General features: G+C 40.4%; 1 protein-coding gene across 1 annotated transcript; it reads right to left on the bottom strand.

The window, feature by feature from the left end:
• Positions 1-830: 830 nt before the first annotated feature.
• Positions 831-14,509, bottom strand: LOC131190289 (zinc finger protein 492-like). The gene is made up of 5 exons (XM_058167541.1): positions 14,422-14,509; positions 13,325-13,760; positions 12,488-12,614; positions 10,403-10,540; positions 831-8,807 (listed from the first exon to the last, which is right to left on the bottom strand). The coding sequence occupies exons 1-5, from the start codon at positions 14,427-14,429 to the stop codon at positions 7,261-7,263; spliced, it is 2,256 nt and encodes a 751-aa protein (XP_058023524.1). The 5' UTR covers positions 14,430-14,509; the 3' UTR covers positions 831-7,260.
• Positions 14,510-18,223: the final 3,714 nt, after the last annotated feature.

Here is an 18,223-nt window from a genome sequence, read left to right as displayed (position 1 = left end):
TTCGATCGACAAGCTTAACGTCCTAGCCCCTGAGCCACTAAACTACTATCTATATCTTGTATGCCATACTAATGCATATCGAAGTAATTTTCCACAAGACATTTTCATGCCAAAATCAGCTAGTGGACATGTCATTAGGATTAAAAGTTCACTTCGAAACAATTGCATCATTTGGGATAAATGGTTTGCTGGAATGCAACGAGAGAACTTGTTCACCAGGAAATTGTTGCATAACTGGGGATTAAAAATTCATAGGGAAATCGAATCAAAATCCTGTCGTTGGGAGGGGAAAATTACATGGCTAATTCTGAGGTAACTGAAACTTAGCTATTTAAATAATTTATTTATTGAATTTATATTGCTGCCTATTCACCTATGGTGACTCAGATAACAAAAGTGAATTGTCATTGCAGAATTTATTATAAATTTATTATAATATATTTATAATATTTATAATATTATTATTATAAATTTATTAATTTATTTATAAATTTATTATAAATAAAGAGCATGGCATTTTTATATGCAGTAAAACACACTTTTTTCCCCTCTTCAGTATGTGTGTCTGTCATCTTAGAATAATGGATTTCCTCCCCTGGCTTGTTACACCTGCTAGTATCAAAAAGAATATCAACCCTTTTCACTTTTATCAATTGTAATCGGAACAAATGATCACTAGCACGAAATTAATTCATGGTAGAAATTTAGAGCATAGTCCTGTGTGCTGTACATGTATGTTTGTAAATTTAAGGGACAAAACTCACATGTGTCAGTCATCTAGAATGCTTGAGAAGATGTGAATTTGGGAAAAGGTGTCAGAATCATAAACAATGTATGCAAACCCCCAAATTTTGCAATAAACATGGCCAAGATACACCACACTGTTAAACAGGTGTCACTCATTCTAAATCCCATTTTATTTGTATGTCAATAACTAGTTGCTTTTGCTGTTTCTGAAGGGAAATTCTTCAGTCACAATATGAATGTTTGGAAGTACAACATCCTGAGGAGTAAGATCTTTTTCTAATGAAAACTGTGTCCTCTGCTTGGCTGATTTTCCTTCTCAAGGCCATTCTGTGTGAAGAACTGCTATATTCTTTGACTATTGTAGGTGGCAAGGTTGTTGTCTTAAAATGATTGGGTTTGGGAGGTACTTTAGATGGTCTTCCATTTGGTGAAAGATGGGATTTTTCTCAGGCTGGCCACTTGTACTCTTCCTTCTCCCCTTCAGAGACTAGTTTAGGCCAGGCAGGGAGGAAGGACATGACTCCTCTGCTAATAAGGAGAGATGCTAGTGTCACTGGCAAACAAGCATGGTATCAACTGCCTGGATATCATCTCATTCACTTCGTACTGAAGGTCTTTAGTGGTGAGAGTACAGAGTTTGGTCCCCATCTTGCCACAGATAACTGGTGAGGGTACGGCACTGCTGAAGACATATCTTTGTGGGTCATCTTGGCACAAGTGGGTGGTGAGGGCACTTTGTTGCTGATGTCTCACCGTCACTGGCCATTTCACCACAGGGGGCTTGCATTGCCACACAATTGCTGGATACACCTCACTGATGCCCATGGTGGCTTGGGAGTAATTGCTGAGGTAGCACTGTTGCTCCCCGTCTTGTGTTGCCAGGAGGTATCGTTGTGCAAAGACTGCCTTTTTATTCCCCTTCATTGACGGAGGCATTTTTCGTTGGGAAAGGAAAAGAGGTGGAAAAATCTTAGCCTCAAAACTCTCACATTTCCTAATTTGACTGATTGCCAAGTTCCTTCGTTGCCGATTTCTTCCTTGTTTCCTCTTCTGTTTCTGTCTCAATTTCTTCTGAGGTAACTTTTTCTGCGCTTGGACAATAGCCATTGTCTCAATCTTCTGTGCTTATGCTCACCTGAAGTTTGTAGTGATCAAGTGCCTCAGTAATGTCTCTCCCTTTTCTGTGATATACTGACTTGTATTCAAATGAGGGACTAGCCCTTTGCCCTTTGATTGGTCAGCTAGAACAATGCTTTACCTTGAGAGTTAACAGTAGTACCCGAAAAGCCCAACACTTCATAATCAGTATTGTGAGCTCTCCCTCTCTCCCACAGGAGAATAAAGAGGGCTGTGACATCACACATGCCCATTGACCAATAGGAAAGGATAGAACAGACAGGTTAAGAGAATTTTGAAAAAAAGAAATTAAGAGGGTTTATTTAGTAGCCCTACTTCTATTTGATGTTCTTACTAAAATGTAACGAATAAATGTAGTAGTAGTAGTAGTAGTAAACAAATACATATAGATGTTCCTCACTTTTATTTCTTTGCCTGTCATGAAACATAATATATATATATAATAGTTTGTGCAGATAAAAGCAGGCATGCAAAATGAGACCCATTTAGTTCTATGGAAAATGATAAATGCTGAGGACTAGCAACCATCCCACATATTTGCCTTCTTTGTTGCGCAACAATTTCTTCCCAGAAAGAAAGAGATAGGAATTGTGCATACATCTGGAAACAGCCACACGGGGAAATCTAATTTAGGAAGTTTTGAACCAAGAAATGCCATTAATGGCTGTTGGCTACTCTTTTGCTATGAACAGAATTGGCAACTTTGTTCCTTTAAATTAACATAAACTAAATCTATTTCCTAAATCTGGTTTACCAAATTCTTAATGATCTATAGATCATCAGGAAGGCTGTACTAGAATGATTTTTAATTAGTCAGTAATAATGGGAGTCTTTATTTTGGTCACAGACCAGCATAAGATAACATAAAACCAAGAGGATATAAAAATTACAGCCATTTGAACAATAACTGAAGTTTAATATTGTAGCTTAATATTTTATAACATTACAGCTCCAATTCCTATGAATTAATAATACTAACATAAACTGTATGTGAGAAAATATAAATACTATGGTACAAAGTTATAAAATAGTTTTTGTAGAAATAAACTATACATCTAAAATAAGAGATTATCAGTTTAATGTAGATTGCAATAAATAAAAGTTTATATACGGTAACATACACACAAAAAGAATTTTGGATGTTATCGAAGAAATATAGTCAAATCAGTTCAATTTGCAAATGTGCCTGATCAGTATGCCCTGTTGGCCTTGCTGATTCATTCATTCATTCATTCATTCATTCATTCATTCATTCATTCATTCAAAAACAATTGTTACCAACCTGCCTTCCATTGAGGGCCTGTATACTGCATGAATCAAAAAGAGGGCTGTGAAAATATTTACAGACCCCTCACAACCTGGACATAAACTGTTTCAACTCCTACCCTCAAAACGACGCTATAGAGCACTGCACACCAGAACAACTAGACACAAGAACATTTTTTCCCCAAACGCCATCACTCTGCTAAACAAATAATTCCCTCAACACTGTCAAACTATTTACTAAGTCTGCACTACTATTAATCTTCTCATCGTTCCCATCACCCATCTCCTTCCACTTATGACTGTAACTTCGTTGCTTGTATCCTTACAATTTATATTGATATTGTTTCCTGATTGCTTATTTGTACCCTATGACTATCATTAAGTGTTGTACCTTAGAATTCTTGATGAATGTATCTTTTCTTTTAAGTACACTGAGAGCATACGCACCAAGACAAATTCCTTGTGTGTCCAATCACACTTGGCCAATAAAAAATTCTATTCTATTCTATTCTATTCTATTCTATTCTATTCTATTCTAATTCTTTCAATGTATGTAGCCAACCATCTCACTTTTATATGATCCTAGGGGGGTTACAGTAAAATAAATAAAGTAAAATCTATAAAATACACAATATCAAAAATACAAATAAAACACATAGCAGCCAGACTTTATCGATTAAATAATGGGCTCTATTCCACACTCAGGGCCCCAAGCCAAACTAATTTCAGGGGGGATGATGTTCCATTGTGGGGAACTAATTAACTAACTTCATACAGCAGACAAGGACATGCTCATCCAGCTCAAAACGCTCAGTGCAACAAAGGAATTTCATATTCAGGATCTTCTTATATCTCAGTTTTGAAACCACAGAATGGGAGGCATTCAGGTGCATTAATGCAGAGGTCCCCAAACCTTGGGCTGCAGCCCATTGGTAACCAGGCTGCACAAGTGGCGGGTGAGTGCGCAAAGCTTCATTTGCACATGCATGAGAACTAGGCTGTGCATGTAAAACCATACCCTCCCCTGCCACAACTGCTGCTGCCAGTCCGTGGAGTGAGAAATGTTGTATTAATGTAATTGCTATATTAATGTACAAATCCTTCTTTTCTTTGGGACGTATAATTTCATGGGACATGCTGCTGGCATGCAATGGTATACAGGAAAGACCTTGGGATGGTGAGAAATGCAGCCTAGGGAATAGTCAGAGAGCATAGCCTGCAGCTGGAGAATGGTTGGCTTGGTGCATGATGTCAGCCTTAACAGGCAGACCACACAGGAAGCACAAGCAGAAAAGCTACATTAACAGAAGCTTACAAATATGAAAGTACAATCCTCTCACCATTTCCTTTATCGCCTGAGAAATTAGAGAGGGTCTCTTCTGAGTCTCTTGTTCTACTCAGGATCCAGCTGTAGTCTAAGTTCCCTCTTATCTGGCCATTCTCTAGGCAGCCTCTCCTTGTCTCCCAAGGTCTTTCCCACATTCCATAATTCCATTCCATAGTACTATTCTGTACCTATGATTCCCAGCAATGGTAGATTAGGCATCCTAAAAGACAGGACTGTTGCTCCATATTCTAAAACCTGATGCAAAGTGTGCCAAAGACTTTTTGCATCTCAAAGGTTGTGAGTTAGTCAAAGTTCAGAGCCAATTGAAAACCATCTCCAAGAGTTAGCTTGTTTATTAGTTTATTATATAGATTTATCTTATCAAATAGCTCTGGGTGACACCAATAAAACATCTGAAACATACATATAAAAATAACAGAAAAATAACAACAACACAAGATGCCAGGCAAAGAATAAACCACATCATCCCAGGGCAAGAATGCAAGCTGGCTTCTGCCAATATGCAGGCCCTCAAGCCTAGAAAAAAAATCCAGGTTTTTAAAGGCTTTCTGAAGGTAAAAACAGGGTGTTTCAGATCAAGGTTGTAGGGACTAGCCGCACAAGAGAGCAAGAAAACTCTAGCCAGTGTTTATAGCTATCTGTATCTTAATCTCTCTTTTTACTATGCCCACTTCAAGGTGCAGGCTCTCTTGAAACAAATCACTGGACTTAAAGCCCTGAACTCACACATTTAGCAAGATGTTTTCCAGTGGTCTGAAGTCAGCTAAAGAACCTATAGGTAAGAAGCACATAAAGGCTGCATACAGAGAACTGCTGGAGCAACTACAATATTTTATTCTTTTATTCTTAAAACGTGTACCTAGCATGCAGTTTACTATTGATGTCAGGAATGGCATCATTCCTTTGGGAATCAGTGGATCAAATATTCGGAAAATGCCTAATTATTCTGCCGGTGTTTCAAATCCCCACCCCCCGCAGAATAAAAGAGTAACAATTCTTTATCACCCCCACATCTAGCCTACCTTGAACAGCAGCACTTAGCAACAAACAGTATTGCAGGAGATAGTGGAAAAACAAGGTTCAACTGGCTTCAATGTGCATTAAAAAAATGACAGTTAATTATTTTTGGGCAAATCGTTTCTTACAACTTTACCTGAACTTGAAAAGTTGTCACTTTAAAAAAAAGAATCAGAATGGCTGTAGAACAAGAAAATGGAAATAATTGTGAATATTCTCCATTGGACTTCTACAAAAGTAAGCGACCTTCAACAGTGCGAGGCTTGGTGGAACATGGTGATCATTTTCAGACAACCCTGCTGACTGGTGTCCTTCACCCAGTTACTTTCCTCCATTCCATTCATTGCTGGGGGCGCACCAGCTGTCTGGCCACTACATCTAAATCAACAGTCATCCCAGCTGCTGCCCAAAAGGCCAGGATTCCTGGGCTTCCGTTTTGCTGGAGGGGAGATCTTGCACTGGCATAATCACCACCAATCCACCATGGGCAACATTAAAGGCCTGAACGTATCTACTATGTTCTTTCTCTTTTTCAGTGTTTCTATGTGACTCTGGTGGTAAAAGCCAAAAGAACCACAAAAGTGGAATGCCTAGAATGTTCATAACTTGTAAGTTGACTCTAGCACTAGGCTATGGAAGATAGACGTATTACTTAACCTTCAGGTCAGCTGCGTAGACAATCCAGCTTAAACATTGTGTGTTCTGTACACTCACACACGTGCTACTTGATTTCCAGAAAACTAGAACTGCTTGATTTAAAAATAAACTTTCTTAGGGCTAATGGGTGGGCGCCAATCATACCAGTTTTTCTGTTCACACAACACATTACCTCTCATGACTCAGTTAATTTAAGCAAGTTGGGTGAACCCAGCTGTTATGCAGTCATCTGGCTGAATAAATAGACTGGAACAGAAATCAAAACTCAGGAGGAAGGGGACTTTCTTTTTCGACTGATGTTCCTGAAGCAGCATCTTGAAGTGATTGTCTACATTTCTATCTGTCAGTTTTTGATTTTGTCCAACCTGTGCAAATTTCATATATCTCATTTTGAATCCCGCTGAGCACAAAAGGCAAGTCTTAAAATGCTTCTTCTGTCTTATCGCTACCAGATTTAGGATATTTTTTTCTGAAGTGTCTCATTCATTTCAAGACAAGCTTCAATAAAATAGCCATGCTTGAGTGGGAAACAAATGCAAAATTAATCTAAGGGTTTGTCATAGTCCCAAATGAGGCTTTTTTAGAGAACAGCAATAACTATTACTTAGTTTCAGGTTATCCTGGAGTGCAGAACTACTTATCTGGAAGATAGTGCCACTTGTTCCTGGGAAAATCAAAGCCAGCCAGCATGGTATCAATGCTTTCACATGGAATGTCTACTGTTTATTAAGCTCCTTCAGGCCAATCCTTAAAAAGGCATTTTAAACAAGAGGCCTGCAGTTCTTATAGAAGATGGACACAAAATTTAAGTTCCAAACGCGCACTGCTTCCCTCTGGCTCCATAAAAGCATTTGCAAGAGAATTATTAGTGAATTCCTGGAAAACGATCATATGAAAAATTTCATGGAAATATTTCCCAGTGCATTTCCAGTGCTTACAGCAACATAGACAAGGGTTTTTTCATGTCTGAATTCTTTCATGCTTAATAAAATCTGATCTGTTGCAAAAAGTATTCTGACATTCAAAGCACATGCAACTTTTCTTCTCAGAGTGAAACAGCTGGTGTTTAATTAGCTGAATTTTTTTTCTCAGGAGAGACATTTATATGGCTTTTCTCCTGTATGGATTTGCTGATGCCTAGTTAGACAAGATTTTACCCGGAAGCTCTTCCCACAGTCTTCACACTGAAATGGCTTCTCACCTGTGTGGATCCTGTAGTGTCCTTGTAGATGGGATTTCATGTTGAATTTTTGGCCACAATCAGGACAGCCATAAGGTTTCTCTCCAGTATGGAGACGTAAATGGACATTAAGATTAGACTGCTTATTAAAACGTTTCCCACATTCATTACATGGATATAGCTTTTCTCCTGTGTGTATCCTCTGGTGTGTAGTAAGGTGTGAAGATTGATCAAAACTTTTCCCAGACTCACGACAGACAAAATTCCTGTCTGACACTGTAATTCCTATTGGGGGCTTCTTACTTATATTTTCGATGAAGTTTTTTGGTGCAGGAATTACATGTGTCACCTCTGGTAATATTGCCTGAGTATTGCCTTTTGATTTGATCTCAATTGGTTTGGATAGCTTGGGGTCTCCTATATGGATTCGGCGGTGCTTATTTACAGAAGCTTTAACAGGGAATCTCTTCCCACATACTTCACATTCATATGGCTTCTCCCCTGTGTGCATCCTATAGTGTCCAAGTAAATGAGATTTAGTACAAAATCTTTTGCCACATTCAGGACAGCCATAAGGTTTCTCTCCAGTATGGAGACGTAAATGGACAGTAAGGTTAGATTGCTTATTAAAACGTTTCCCGCATTCAATACACGGATATGTCCTTTCTCCTTTGTGAATCCTCAGGTGTTTAGTAAGGTGTAAAGGCCGTTCAAAACATTTTCCACATTCAAAACAGACATAATTCCTGTTTGACACTGTTATCCCTATTGGGGAATCAGTACTGATAATTTTAACTATTTTTTCTGAGTCAGGAACTGTGCACACCTGTATCACTTCTGGTAATACTGCCTGGGTATTGCCTTCTGATTTGATCTCAGATGGTATGACCGGCTTGGGGTCTCCTGAATGGATTCGTTGGTGCTTATTTAGAGAAGCTTTAACAGGGAATCTCTTCCCACAATCTTCACATACATACGGCTTCTCCCCGGTGTGTATCCTGTGGTGTACACGTAAATGATATTTGGCATTGAATCTTTTGCCACAATCAGGGCAGCTATAAGGTTTCTCTCCACGATGGAGCCGCAAATGGACATTAAGATTGGACTGTTTGTTAAAACGCTTCCCACATTCAGTGCACGGGTATAGCTTTTCTCCTGTGTGGATCCTCTGGTGTTTAATAACATGTGACGGCTGATCAAACCTTTTTCCACACTCATAACATCCATATTTTTTTCTTGTTGCAATAGTAGCTAACCGGGAGCTACTTCTAGGTATTTTCTTGTTAGCCTTGGAAGCTTGGGATAACTCCTGCGATAACTCCTGCCACCTTCTGGGTTTGATCCCCATTTTTTCAGAAGGTTTGGGACCAAAGGAAATATCCCACTGCAATGGTTCATGAAATTGCTCTGCTCCAGGGTTCTCTTGATGACCATTCTTTCTTGTATCCACATTTTCTGCAAGAACAACAAGGATGCAGAGGAAATACTGGAAACACCACAGGAAAATAGATTTCTTCTGTAAGTCTAAAAGCATCAAGCTCTAAAGATGTACATTATGCGATGGCCACTTGGAAAAGACAAGCTGATTGGGTGGAGTTTAGACTTACTGGGACTTAGAGTTACTGAAGCCACAATGGGCCAATTAAAACAGGCTTTGGCAGGGGGCTGATGAATTGGAATGGCTGTTACTGAATGTCCCTCTGATTCTGCTGAAGGGGTCCATTAGGATTGCTGAGCGGCTAACTCTCAGAAACAGTCTCTGATTCAGTACAGCCAACTCAGCTGCTTGAAAGTGGGAGGTAATGAAATTGGCAGGGCAACAGTTACAACTACAGTAGTGGCCAAAATTGTGGAAATCTTCTGGGAAAAGTGTATTTTTGAGGTTTGGTGGCTAATAACACCACTTTTTTTAAAGAGTAGTACCATAAAATTATATATCAATGGAAAGATAATTTAATCAAGAACATAATGCAACAAAGTTTGTTCAATTATCTGTATTCTATGAAAAGCTATAGCCAAATAACCAGAAAAAGAAAGCACAACTTGCTTAGGTTGATATCAGGTAGCTTTCCTTCATCTGATTGTAGCCAATGAGCACGAGTGTTTAGACAGCCAATCAGATGTTGTTTTGTTTTGTCCATGAGCCAATCAGATCACTGGAGGATTTAGTTATTGATGTCATTTATTGAAACTGAGGGGAGGACATTTGTCAGCGTCTTAATGTGATTGCTATCTAGTTGGTTGGGTTTTTTTGTGTTCTTTCATTTAGTGACCTTGTAAAATGTAATAAAATTAAAGTAATGGTGTAAAGAGTTGACTAGTCACCCAGAAAGTGATGTAAAATAGTATTATTAAGTGAACAAGGCTACAGTTATAAAGAAATTAGAAGAAAAATTGGTGGAAACTTAACCAAAGGTGGCATTTCTAAGTTTTTGAAGGGGTATAAGGAGACTCAGTCACTGCAAAACCACACTGGTAAAGGCAGGAAAAGGTGTACAACAGCAAGTGAGGATAGAAGAATTAAGTGACTGTGCCTAGGCATCAGAAGAAAATCATCTGAGTGTATACAAGATGAAATGGCACAATGCAATGTGAAGTTGAGTGCAAGGACGGTTCGGCGCAAACTGCAGGAATTTAGCTTAAAATCTAGAATTCCACGAAAAAAGCTACTTTTATCTCTCCAACAAAGGTAGAAAAGACTAAACTGGCATAAAACCCATGTTACCTGGACAGAGGAACAATGGGGCAGTGTTATTTGGAGTGATGAGAGTGCCGTTATTAGCCATCAAACTTCAAAAATACTGTATACTTTTCCCAAAAGGTTTCCATAATTTTGGGCACTACTGTATGTTAATGGAAGAAAAGGAATATGTCATCCCGCACATGAGCTATGTATTTGGAGATATTCTGATCAATTAGTATCTTCCAACTGCCCTGGGTCTGGGCAGTAGACAGATTTAAAATGTTTGAATTAAAAAATAAATAAATTATATGACCCAATAAAATGTAACAAAAGGATTCTTTTGTCAGAAAAAGAAAGACCTTCTTACCAATCACAGTTACGTCCTCACAATTTACAATCCCTTGATCAATAGTGACTTTTCCTTTCACTGTCTGGAGATCAGCTGTCAGTGATACTTCTCCCCAGTCAAGCTGGAGACATGGATCTGGTTTGGAAATTAAGAGCTCTAGAGCAAGAGAAAGAAACACAATAAAAGAGAAGAGAATTATTGATTCTTTTATAGCCATTTAACACAATAAAATATCCTGGGTCTGGCTGGTTATTTAGTTAGCTTAGAATTTCAACACCTCACAATGCCCAGTTCAGCAACTATTCAAAGTGACAATGCCACATTGGCATTTGAAAAAAATAACATAATGATCAGCCCTCACATTTATGACCATTGCAGTGTCACCCCTCATAACCATTCAGGAACTTCGCAAGTGGACAATGTTTATAATCATTACAGTATCCCACAGTCATATGATCACTATTTATGCACTTCACAACCAAGTTCCAACAAGCAGAGTCAATGAAGAAACTGGCAGGTCGTGGCCACGTGATGTTGCTTTACAACTTACGGTTACTTGCTTAACGATCAAATGGGAACTGAAGTCCTAAATTCATCATGGTCATGTATTATGCTTAGTGACTATGGTGCTTAGTGACAGACTTGCTGGTCCCAATTATTGTCACTAAGCAAGAACTATTTATAGTAGTGAAGATATGTAGCTCAACGTTGAACTGTTTATTTCTTGGACCTCTTAATTTGATTGTTTTTCTGCAGGCATTTTATTTACCAGGCAAGATATCATCATCAGTGCATGAGTGTGTGGAGTATGCTGGTTGTTTATAGACACTTGGTTGGGGTTCAGTTGCTTTCATGATTGTGCCTCGATCAGAGTATTTTTTCTTCTCTGGTGCTGCTTCCTGCAGTATAAAACAATGATACCAAACCTGTTGGTTGTCTCAGGGATATTTGTAGGAAATCAACCAAGCTCAGACAGCACCAAGAACTGAATAGGTTAGAATTGTCTACTAGTTTAGCGTAGTAAAAGTAATGGATTAGACTTGGAGAGAACCAAGTTAAAATCCACCTGTGCCATGGAAACTCCCTGTGACCTAGCATCCGTCCTCTCTGAGCTCAACCTACCATACAGGGTTGTTGATAAAATAGAGATGCCCAAGTAAGCTTTAGCTTCTGGGATAGAAATCTAACTGACATTTTCTTTTTTAGGCTATTTAATTCACTATTTGTATTTCTGACATCCTCTCCCTTTCAGTGTCTATGCTAATTTCCAGCCACTGGAAACAGTCCTGGCTGAGGTAGTTCTGGGTGTTCTAGATTTCTTTCTCTTGTTAAAAAAAAAATCTTTATTAAAGTTTTAAAGATGGTAAGAACTAACAAAAATGAAGATTTAGAATAGAAAAGGAAGAAAGAAGGAAAGAGACAAGAAAAAGACAAAGCCAGAAGTACAGAAAAAATGAAAGAAAATACAGTATAAAGAAGTGATTTTTCATTTTCTTTTAAAGCAGTTGTAAAAATGTAATTTAATCTCTTATTCTCTCATTACAGCATTGCTTACAATTTTAGTATCAACTGTTTTTATAATCAAATATATAATTATTATATAATCATTTACATAATTATTATAACGATTTCCATTTTTTCCTGTTTCATGCAAAAAGTCAGTAAAGGGGTTTCCAATCAGCATTAAACTTAATAGGTTTTCTCTGACCAAAGCTGTCATCATCTTTACCATCCATAGTGGGTAAGTCAAATCTTTCACTCGTTGCGCATATAATAATCTCAGTGCAGTTATTATATATAAAAACAATGTTCCACAGGCATTATAGATTTCAACTGCTGGTCTCCTTGGCCAATACTGGATTGTCAATGGCAAATCCTAATTTTCAGAAATATGATGAGTTTCACTTAGACTATGTAGCATGAGGTAGGAACAGCCCTTGGGAATATGGAGACGGTTCAACAGAGCTTGCCTAAAAACTTTAAAAGTAAGGAAGATGACTTTACAAAAACATGCAATTTGCCTGTTACACCTAGGCTAATCCTTGGTTTTGGACTGACACATTCAGGAAGGTTTGTATGGTCTTACAGGAATGGGAACTTTACCTAAGGAGGTCACGTTCTCAGAATTCTCTTGCATGACCGTGTAATACAAAATTCTTTGTTCATTATCCAGAAGATCCCACTCCTCTGGGGTGAAATATACAGCCACATCTTGGAAAGCCACAGGGTACTATAAGAGGAAGACAATTGAACAAAGCAATGCATTTGATCTATTATTCTGATGATTGCTAAATGTCCTTTAGCAAAAATATTCAGTAATTAGGCCTGCTTTATATCTTGAATTTGTAATTCCTGATTCAAGTTTATATTAATTTTATATTAAGCTCCCAGGTGGTCGAATTCCAAACACAATGTTGAAGAAGAGCCTGCCTAACTCACATTAAGGCAGGAGGAGGGAGATTACGAGGTTTAACTGTACTCCTACAACTGAAACACAACTCACGGTTTGGACTTTTGGTTGCGATTGTAGTTCAGCAAGCTATAGAAATCCAGCCACTGCCTTATTAGGTGAACCAGGTAATTGAGTTAAGTCATAAAATGGCATAATAATAATACTGGAATCCTAACCCAGAATTTGTCATTACAACTTGTGTGAGCCTAGTTACTGGGATAATGTCTTTATGTTAAACCTGTAGCTCTCCAAGTAACAACAGGCTTTCCTAGAAAGTTGGGAACTATCTCAAGGGAGATGAAATTTTTAGCATTACCTCTTTCTACTGCCCACTCCATTTATAACCTATTGCAGGACAAATTCAGGTAGCTTTAGAATCCAGCCTACCGGAGACATCTTCTTGCTTGGCCAGTGCTTGTGGTTAGAGGAACAACATTCCTAGCATTAGGCTATGAATCAAGGGTTCCCTTTCTTATTAACAAGGATACCTGTTGCTCCAGGTAAGCTTCAGCCAGCTGAGCTGCCTCATGACTGGTACTTGGCTTCCTGGCTCTGACCCAAGCCTGCATTCCCAAAGGAAGCACATGCAGAAACTGCTCCAAGATGACCACGTCCACAATCTGTCCTTTGGTGCGGTCCTGTGGTCTTAGCCATCTCTGAGCAGCCTCTCCCAGCTGGAACAGAGTCTGCCAGGGACGTTCTCCCAAAGGACGAGCATCGGAACGAAACATCTGTCTGTTGCACTCTTCAATGTCCATGAGCAGAGTAGTCACTTCTACTGAAGCTTTCATGGAGGCTGACCATATGCATCTTCTCCTAGAGAAGGCACTGAGCTGATCCACTGGGGCCAAACCAACTGGTTCTTCTGCTGGGACTTGGGAAAGGCGAAACGTATGGGGGTCCATCTCAAAGGAAATCTTGCAACTAGTTTTAGGAGAAAAGCACAATACATCTCACTTATTGGGCAGTGAACCATACTGAAAACAAAAATAGCAAAGGGAACAAAAAGCTTCACCCAAGAACTGCCAAGGCATGTAAAATACTTCATAAGTGACAAAATGGGGCGAGAAGGGAAACCCACAGGCACACACTTAACTGCTTTTTGGGTATTCTGCCCCTCTCCACAAGAGAAATATCAACACAATCTGCTTTTAATTTCACTAAGGTGGCTTCCCTGCAAATAATAGGACCCCGTGGACTGCCATCTAATGCTGCTTGGGAGTTCATCTGCTTTTAAGATTTTTCTCTGCCTAGAGAAGAGTCCGATTTTACATTGCAGATTTTCCACCCACCCCCACCCCAACACTCAGAAATAAATCTTCGTCCAGTTCTCTCTTTCCAGGTTGGAGACAAAAACTGGTCAGCAAAGCCGGGGCTCAAACGACTCCGTTAGACTCCGAGCGACTCCGCGAGGCTGTGAACGACTTACACATAGATGGACCTGCAGGATGGGCAAATCCACAAAGAGGCGGACAGAAGGATGGGGAGGAGACCCACCTGCTTTCTACCTGCCCAGGTTCAGCCCTGTGTCAAGAAGCCTTTTTAGCCGACTATCCGGCTGCTGAAGAAGGAAAACAATTCTTACTTTAGCATTAAGCCAAAAAGGAGAGAGAGAGAGATTTTTTTCTGTTAGACCTTCTTGCGTTGAAATAGGACAGCCATGTAAGCGGAACGATCACAGTAATAACCCGGAAAAACAAAACAGGACTCTTGCGCTCCGTCCGCAGTGAGGAGGAAAGCTAGCTGGTATATCGGGTCTAGCAAAGAAAAAACCGAGAGCCCTCTCGTGGGCAGGGGAAAGAAACGTTTCCTACTTTTTGCCTCTGCTGAGTTACAGTAACCTGCCACCCGTCATTCTTCAGCGAGCAGAGGGGTTTTATTGGCTTGGCCCAGAGCAACCTTGCCAACTTTAAAAAAAATCCGTGAATTGAAGTCCCCACATTTGAGAGTTTTGCTAAGATTGAGAAACCCTGGCATGGAAGCATCAATGGTGTGTGCCTGTCAGACGAAGGCAGGTGAACAGCAATGATCCAGTGGTGGGTTTCACAATTTTTTACTACCGGTTCTGTGGGTGTGGCTTGGTGGGCGTGGCAGAGGAAGAATACAGTAAAATTTCCATTCCCACCCCACTCCAGGGGAAGGATGCTGCAAAATCCCCATTTCCTCCCGATCAGCTGGGACTCGGGAGGCAGAGAATAGATGGGGGTGGGGCCAGTCAAAATTTTTACTACCGGTTCTCCGAACAACTCAAAATTTCCACTACCGGTTCTCCAGAACTGGTCAGAACCTGTTGAAACCCACCTCTGCAATGATCCCAATCCAAGCTTCACCCCGTCTCCTCCTGTCCTTTTTTGGGAGTCGTATTTGTACCTAAAAGCGCAATGCTGGTTTGCTCATTTGGATGAAAGAGCATCAAATCCTGTAGGCATCTCTGGCTTAGAGCACCCTATATTTCAGGGAGGAAATCTCCATTCACCAAATTGTTTCCTTCGAGGTATGGAATAAAGGAGGGATCACTTGGCAGCAGCTTTCCATCACTATTGTTATGCCATGATTTACAGAACAGGCTAAAGCTGGAATAACCAAAAGGCCATTTTCTTGGAAACTGTTCGTAATAATTATTCACAGTGTGGTTTCTGGTGTGCCTTTTAATGAATGTAATATTAATTGTTTGTTGCTTTTGCTTGCCTTTATTCTGTTTTGCCAGTTAACAGTTTGGGTGTAACCAACGAGGTGACCATTGCTTTAGTATCCCAGGACTAAATCTGTTGGAAAAGTTTTAATTTATTGTTCTTTGCCTTTTTAAAATGAGCCATGCTAGCGTTTAGCACAATCTCCTAGACAAAAACAAACTAACTAATTAGCAAGGCATCCAAAAAACCAAACATGGTAACAAATCGGGACATCCATATAACACAATTGTTACAGGTATACAGGTTGTCCTGGGTTAACAATGACCATCGGGACTAGAATTTCCACAGATATTAATTAATTAATTTATTTATTTAATCACATTTTTATACCGCCCTATCTCCCGAGGGACTCAGGGCGGTTTACAGCCTAATAAAAACATACATATAAATACAAAATAAAACACCAATTAAAAAAACTTATTAAATAAGGCCGAATATAAAAAATTGCGATAAAAATAATAAAACCCCATTAAAACCAAATTTAAAATTTAAAATTCTAGTCCAGTCCTGCGCAAATAAATAGATGTGTCTTAAGCTCGCGGCGAAAGGTTCGAAGGTCAGGAAGTTGACAAAGTCCTGGGGGAAGTTCGTTCCAGAGGGTGGGAGCCCCCACAGAAAAGGCCCTTCCCCTGGGTGTCGCCAGTCAGCACTGCCTGGCTGACGGTACCCTGAGGAGTCCCTCCCTGTGAGAGCGCACGGGTTGGTGGGAGGCAATCGGTGGCAGCAGACGGTCCCGTAGATAACCTGGCCCTATGCCATGGAGCGCTTTGAAGATAGTTACCAAAACCTTGAAGCGCACCCAAAAGGCCACAGGTAGCCAGTGCAGTCTGCGCAGGAGAGGTATTACATGGTGTCACATGGGAGCCATGAGGGGCTCCCTCTATCACCCGCGCAGCCGGTGATAAGCAATGCAGCAATGCAGTTGTAAAACATAGCAATGCATAAGCAATGCAATGCAGCAATGCAGTTGTAAAACATAGCATCACATAACTACATTGCTTAGTGATGGAAATCCCGGCAGTCCTCTTTGCCATCACTAACCAAATGTCATTAGAGGAGGATCCACCCCAATCCAAGCAATTCCTGGCTTGGTCCTTTGCAGTCTCAAACCTCACTAAACTTAAGGGACTGCCTCCTCTGGAATGATGGCAATGCTGGGACTGAGTGCTAAGACACTTAAATAGCTGGAGCAGTGGGGTTGTGCAGTGAGCCAGAACACAAGAGTTATAACCGATTGGTTGAAGAGTGCTACTGGTAGCTCTGGTGTGAGGCAATCTGTACTATGATTGGTTGCTGTGGCTGTGGAGAGAGAGTTTCCCTTTTCCCCGCCTTTTTTTTGCCTGTTTGCTTGTGTGCTCTGTGATTTATGATGCTCCTGTTTGCCTATCTTGGGTGTATACATAGATGCAAAATATAGTTATTTATATAAAACTACAAGTTTGGGTCAGTGTCTCTGACATCATTTGGACACTGGCTGCGCAATTCCCTGTCATAGAGGCCTAGGACTTTCAATAATTCCAGCTGCCCCCAGACCTCTTTCTCAGCCTCAGTACCGCAGGTGCCACCACTGCCCGCCCCCCAGGAGTGCCACCTGAAGTCCATGCTGCAGCCACCCACCCCACTGCAGAATCTCAGCTGACATACCTTGTGCCAGACCCGCCACGTGCAGCTGACCTTCTTCCTACACGAGGCACCTGCTGCCTATGGTAGGTCTTTTTCCTGAGGCTGCACATGCCGTTTTCCAAATGAAAACAAATTCTCAAGTTTTTTTGGAGAATGGTGCATGCGGTCTCAGGAACAAGGCGAGGCATGACAGCAGCTGCCTTGCATATTACTGGGCTGGCTGCACTTCAGCAACAGCAGCAGGAATAAGCCATCAAAAGGATAGAAATAATGGTGGGAGGGAATAGGTAGGCGGTGGGGGGGGGAATTGAAGTGCTCCTACAGTCCGAAGGGCAGGTGGGCTGCCAAGTGCCCATATTTTCATCATGTGATCATGGGATTGCAGCAGAAGACATAACTTCAGAGACTGGGTTCAAGTACAGTTTGTTCAATGGCGCTGTAACTTTGGATGGTCACTGAATGAAAATGAGGACTACCTGTATGGCAAAAAGATCCTCTTTCAGGAGAAGAGATTTAATCTTAATGGGTCTTTATTCCACATCAAGGACCCACAATATTCGTAGATGAGAAGTGGGGAATCCAGATTTAACTGACTTTGTTATGCATTAAAAAATGGCAGTCGGTTATTCTTGGGGGCAAGTTGTTTCTTACAACTTTATCCGATCTTGAAAAGTTGGCATTAAAAAAATCAGAATGAAAAAGCAGAGTTTCACTGACAAATGCTGTAGAACAAGAAAATAGAAATAATTGTGGATGCTCCCCACAAAGACAAGCATGCCTCAACTATGCAAAGATTGGTAGGACCTGGGGTCCATTTTTGTATAACCCTGTTGATTGGCATCTCACCCAATTACCTACCACCTTTTCATGTACCATTGGGGCCACACCAGTGGTGAAATCCAATTTTTTTAACTACTGGTTCTGTGGGTGTGGCTTGGTGGGCACGGCAAGAGAAGGATACTGCAAAATCCCCATTCCATCCCCACTCCTGGCGGAAGGATATTGCAAAATATCCATTCCCACCCTACTCTGGGGCCAGCCAGAAATGGCATTTGCCAGTTCTCCAAACTA

Source organism: Ahaetulla prasina, chromosome 2, assembly GCF_028640845.1.
Source record: "Ahaetulla prasina isolate Xishuangbanna chromosome 2, ASM2864084v1, whole genome shotgun sequence".
Classification (NCBI taxonomy): Eukaryota; Metazoa; Chordata; class Lepidosauria; order Squamata; family Colubridae; genus Ahaetulla; species Ahaetulla prasina.
The sequence above is the reverse complement of the archived record's forward strand: the minus strand, read 5'-3'. Positions and strand labels throughout refer to the sequence as shown.